This window comes from Nannospalax galili, unplaced genomic scaffold (assembly GCF_000622305.1).
Source record: "Nannospalax galili isolate Female #2095 unplaced genomic scaffold, S.galili_v1.0 scaffold44, whole genome shotgun sequence".
NCBI classification, from domain to species: Eukaryota; Metazoa; Chordata; class Mammalia; order Rodentia; family Spalacidae; genus Nannospalax; species Nannospalax galili.
In genome coordinates, this window is record NW_008355789.1 from 1,431,087 (window position 1) to 1,437,086 (window position 6,000).

A 6,000-nucleotide genomic window follows, 5' to 3' on the forward strand; every position below is an offset into this window, starting at 1 on the left:
CAGGCCAATGAAATAGTAGGTAAAGGTGCTTGTAACCAATCCTGAAGGTCTACGGTCTATCCCTGGACCTTAAGATAGTGGAAGAGACCAACTCCAGCAAGCTGTCCTCTAATATCTACACCATAACATGCACATACCCACACACATACACACACACAAAAATAAATGTAATACAAAATTAAAATCAATCAAAAAAACATATGGAACACGGATGTTTGACTAATAACCACCTCATTTAATAACTCAGAAGTAGTAAACCTAAAAGTCTGGTAGTGACAGACCATGTTTCCATGTTTCCTCACTGAATTCTGTAAGACGTCATCAGCTTCTGAAAGGCAAGCCAGCCCGCACACTCTCTCTCCCCTGTGTCATACCCAGCAGGAACCCAAATCAAAACAAACTAGTTTCCCTTGTGTGAATTCGGGTTCTTCAGGGATCTCTAAAACCATCTGATAATTTTCAATCCAGGAAGAACAATAGTCAAGGAGCTAAGCCAAGTCCAAGTACCTTTCACCAGACTTAGTCAAAAATTAAGAGTATAAAAGAGTATTCCAAAGGTGGCCTCAGGCAAAGAAAATTTTATTTTTAACCTAGGAAGGAAGGAAGGGCTGAATAGAGTATAGAATTTGATTTAAGCACCAAACACTGACTCAGGATTTCCTCCTGAGAGGAGCTCAGCCCTAAAGTCATCAAAATAAAATCCACGTATTTTCAATGTGATCCTCCACACCTGATGATGTCAAGCAGAACTCTCTTATGGTATAGGAATATCAGCTCATCAAGTAAATTCAGCATGTGTTTTAAATTGCCTTCGGCTGCTCCTTCATTATTTCCTGTGTGTTGGCCTTCTCCAGACTGCTTCCTTGTACAAAAAACACAACACATGACCTAACTTAGGAAGTCTCCTCCAGCTAGAACAGCCTTGACTTCAGACAGACAGGGGCCTGAGGTAAACCATCAAGATCTTAGTTTACTACAGTTAGTAATCTAGGCTCCAGTGCAGAGAATGCCTGATAATGAGAATCTGTCCAGAACTGACCAGACTGGTAGAGGAAGATCAAAACACAATTCATTCATATTGACTCCCAATTTAAAACTGGCCCATTTAATATTTTTTGTTGTGATGGTGATATTTCTGGGATTTGAACCCAGGGTTTCGTGTATTGTGGGCAAATGCTCTACTACAAGGCACATTCCCAGTCACTTTATCAATTTTTTTTTTGGTGGGGGGGCCATGTTGCTAAGATAGTCTCTCATGCAGTCCAGACTGGTCTAGAACTTATATATATATTGTCTCTGTCTCCAATGAGAGATTACAAACAGTACTGCGACACCTAGCTCCTAAGCTTTTCATAGCAACTTCACCTCTATAAGGACAGACAGCCTTTTTCTTTTAAATATCCTTCCTTGGGGCTGGAGAGATGGCTCCGTGGTTAAGAGCACTGACTGCTCTTGCAGAGGACCCGAGTTCAAGTCCCAGTACCCACATAGCAGCTAACAACCAACTCCAGTTCCAGAGAAATCCAACTCTCTCTTCCGATTGCCAACGGCATTGTATAACACGAATGTACATACATGCAGGCAATACACTCATATGGACAAAAAAATAATATATTATTATTTTTTAAAATACCCTTCCCTCACAATCAGGAATAAGAAATCAAAAACACAAGATACCACATCGCACATACCAGGATGGCTCTAAAGAAAACCATAGACTTGGCTGTTCACACGTACTTCCTAGCACTGAAGAAGCTGAGGCAGAAGGATCACTAGTTCAAGGCTACCCAGGGTTATCTACAGAAGGGATTCCAAGCCAACCTGGTCTATATAGCAACACCTTTCCTTAAAAAAACAAACAACAAAAAAGTTCTAATTTCACTGTTTAGTACATTTAAGGAATATGACCTAAAAGATCCCCTGCTTTGGATTTCCTAGACAGTATTTTCTTTCTCATCAAAAGATGACATTAACAGATTATTTCAGTGTATTCTCCCAATGTTATACTCTTTTCAGCTTCATCATTAGCCAACCCTTTCTTCCAATCCATACTTAACCTCTTGGGTCAGATCAACATTTATGACTATCAGTTACTAGATTGCTGGACTTCAATTGGATTCTCTACTGTATATGCATGTAAAAGTTTGTGGGGGGCTGGAGAGATGGTTCTGCAGTTAAGAGCACTGGCTGCTCTTGCAGAGGACCCAGATTCAGTTCCCAGCACCAACGTAGTGGCTAACAAAACAATCCCAGGGCATCTGACACCCTCTTCTGGTCTCCACTAGCATTACACAACACTGGTGCACTTATTTATCAGCCGGGTGAGGTGGTGTACGCCTTTAATCCCAGCAGTCTGGAGGCAGAGGCCGGCGGGATCTCTGTGAGTTCAAGGCCAGCCTGGTCTACAGAGAGAGTTCCAGGACAGCTGGGGCTACAGGGAGACCCTGCTTCAAAAAGACCCCCCCCCAAAAAAATCAAATTTTTTTAATTGTGAAAGTTGGGGCTTAGTAGTTAAGAGCACTGACTGCTCTTGCAGAGGACCAAGGTTTGATTTCCAGCATCCACATGGCTACAAACCGTCCTTAACTCCAGCTTCAGGGGAATCCGAAGCTCTCTTTTGACCTCCACGGCATTGCAGGACACGGGTGCACTCACATATATGCAGACAATATACTCATACACATAAAAAATAAAAATAAAATATTTTTTTAAACTGTGAAAGTTTTTTGGGGGGTCATTTGTTTTCCGTTGTTTTGTTTTTTGAGACTGGGTCTCACTTTGTAACCCTAGTTGGCCTAGAACTCACTATGCAGACCAGGCTGGCCTTAAACTCAAAAAGATCCACCTGTCTCTGCCTGGGATTAAAGATTAAAGGCAAGCACCACTATACCAGCTGGGTTTTTTTTCTTTTTGATGCAGTGTCTCACCATGTTGTAGCCCAGGTTGGCCTCCAACTCATGATCTTCCTGACCTAGCCTCCAGAGTGCTGAAATTACTTGGAAGCATTTTTTCTTGGAAGCGTGGTTTTCTTCAATTGCTTGTTTTATTGTTTAGAGGTTGTTTGGCTTGGTTTGTTTTTGAGATGGACAGATGGGAGGTCTTGTTTGTTTTTGAGATGGGGGTCTTGTATAGCCCAGGCTGGCCTCAAACTGTCTATGTAGACAAGGATGACCTTAAATTTCTAACCCTCCTGCCTCTACCTCCCAGGTCCTGGAATTATAGGCATGTGCCACCACACCTGGCCTGGCTAAGCATCTTTGATTTGCTTGTTCTTTTTTTGAGAGTTGAGAAACTACTGAGATATACAACTTAATTTGGTTGGAGAAAAGAACACAGGCTCCTCAGTACCTCCCCAGAGAACCTGAGTGCAATTCACAACTTCCTATAGTTTCACTGACTATGACATCACCAGTTTGGGAGAAATAAGGCAGGCTGAGAAAGTGCACCCCAGAGAGGCATCTCAGCATGGACCACACAGAGCTATTTGTATTGTTTTGTTATTTTCAAAGATTCCCCCTGGGTCATCCAGGTTCCCCTATCAATCCCCCAGAAATGCAATGAAGGGTGAAAAAAATCCCTCAATCAGGGTCTATTATAACAAAGGCCAGCTACTGGATAAACCATCTTGGCACTGCATTACTGCAACCACATTTAAAAAGACACAAAATGCCCTTCTTACACATTTATTCAATGCATTCCTCCTTTCTTTACTCTCCCAATAATCTTGCAAAGGGAAATAATTTCAGCTTGCTGAAAAGCCAGATAATTAACAGATATCCGTAAAGAGAATAATTTCTCTTGTAGTAAAGGTTGAATTTTTCTTAGAATTTTGAGGGTCTGCTCATTAAACCATTTGGCTAGTTATCTAACTTGCCCCAGTCACAAATACAGTCAACAGCAAAATAGAAATACCTTATCCCAAAATCCATGCCTTATTTTCTTTTTTTTCTTTTTCTTTTTTGTGTAGCTGAAAATGACCTTGAACTCCTGATCCTCCTGCTACCACCTCTCAAGTGCACGGGTCACAGCCATACAACACAGCCTGCCTTTATTTTCCAAAACTGTCTACACAATATAACAGACATTCAATGGCATAACATAAAAATAACAATAGCTCATTCTACCTCTGAGCTTCTTTTATTGAGAATAACTGTTATTTTTAACTATTCTCAACATTTTTTTGTTTGTTGGTTTTGTTTTGTATTCAGACAGAATCTCACTATGTAGTACTGGCTGGCCTGGAACTCACTATGGAGACCAGGTCTGCCTCAAATTCAGAGATCATGCCTGCCTCTGTCTTCTGACTGCCAGGATTAAAGGCCTGTGCCACCACTCTGAACAACATTTTTTTTTTTTTCAGACAGGGTCTCACTATGTAGCCAGGCTGGCCTCAAACTTGTGACAACTCTCCTGCCTCTGCCTCCCAAGTGCTGGGAGTATCAGCATGCACCATCACATGAAACTATGTAGTTTTCTAAAGACCTCCAGTGAGGCCAATATGATGCAGTGTAGTGTCATCAAAGAAGCCCTGGACCAACAATCAAGAAACACAGACCAGACTGTCTTTCTGGGACTCATTTTATTCCAGGTCCCTTCCAGCACTGATACCTAGAACTGAATTCTAAAATCATCCCAAAGTCACAAACTTAATACATATGAAACAGGTGACATCTATTGTAAGAATCTGAAGATCTAAATAACAAAAAAAAAGAAGACAAAAAAATATCTGAAGATCTAAAAAGTGAACTTGGAATTCTAAAGCTAACAACAAAAGGCCTAGCTAATATTAATTACATTAATTTTTTTCTCCACCTGCAGATAATCTCAGGGAATAGCAAATTTCAACCTTAATACAGCATTGGTTTATCATATTTTTTTAAAAGGCAACTCATTTTTGTCATTTCAAATATGCATCTGCAATTTTTCTGGTGACCAAAAATAAAAAACAAAACTGTCCCATCATCTCTGAAGCAAAGTAAAATTAGTCAACAGGATGATCACAGTAAGCAGTGACAGACAAGTAGAAAGGAGTTTCCCTTATCAAATCAGTATGACATAACTTTAAAAGTCTAACACAACAAACCTCCACCCACTGAAACCACTTACTGGTCACTCCAGACAAAAACTTTTCAGAACTGTTGCAATTCGAAGGTTTCAGTGACTGTGCAGTAGAATTCACCTCATCGGGGATTTTAGAATTCTGACACCTTCCAGCAAATGAGTGCCAAATCTGGTCAGGGCCCCAGGGTCACTCCACCCACTACTTCCCCTTTGAAAAATGACATGAAATGCATCACAACACAACCTGTCCAACTCCTGTTGTCCAACCTGGGACGTTGCCCTTTTATTCACATGACCCTCACCTTATGGAGAACATAAACTACTTTTCAGAGTGAGACATGTTCCCGGGATACAAGTCCTTTTCAGTCCCAAGGGAGAACCCTGGGGTTCATCACTTCATGTCCCCTCCAGAGTGGCAGAGCTGCAATCTGGAGGAAGAGCCAGGGGCCTGGCCTGCTCAACGCTGTTATAACGGTTTTGAGGAACTGGTTTCACAGGCTTCTTGGGAACCGGCCAGACAAACTCAACCAAGTTTGTGTTTTGCTCTTTTTAAAAGTCTGGGTGGAACTTACTTTCACTAGGACGTGGGGTGACTTTCCTCCTTTACTGGGGACTCAGTCGCCCGACCGCCTCCTCCCTGGTCTCCCCCTCTTCCCGGTGGCCCAGACGCGTCCACCGCGCAGGGGGTAGGAAGCCCGGGGGACCGCCATCCCGTCCCTCCTCCGCCTCGGCGTCCCCCAGCCCGACCCTCCCCCGGCTCGCGGGACAAAGAGGGGCCCGGGCTTGGCGCGCACTCACCTGACAGCTCGTCCGGCTCCAGCCCGGTCTCGGTGTCCAGCCCGCAGATGACAAAGTAGTCAGCGAAGCGACTGGGCGCCGAGCCCCCGCCGCCGCCGCCGCTCATGGCGCCGGGCCGAGCCGGGCGGGCCGAGCGGAGCC

General features: G+C 43.3%; 1 protein-coding gene across 2 annotated transcripts in view; it reads right to left on the reverse strand.

Moving 5' to 3' along the window:
- The window catches only part of Dennd5a (DENN domain containing 5A), a 108,883-nt gene extending 102,889 nt beyond the window's left edge, over positions 1 to 5,994 (reverse strand). For both annotated transcript variants that reach the window (XM_008853448.2, XM_029556291.1), the window contains exon 1: positions 5,860 to 5,994. In XM_008853448.2, coding sequence (XP_008851670.1) covers positions 5,860 to 5,965 — 106 coding nt within the window. In that variant the 5' untranslated portion in view covers positions 5,966 to 5,994. The remainder of the gene's footprint in view (positions 1 to 5,859) is intronic.
- Positions 5,995 to 6,000: the final 6 nt, after the last annotated feature.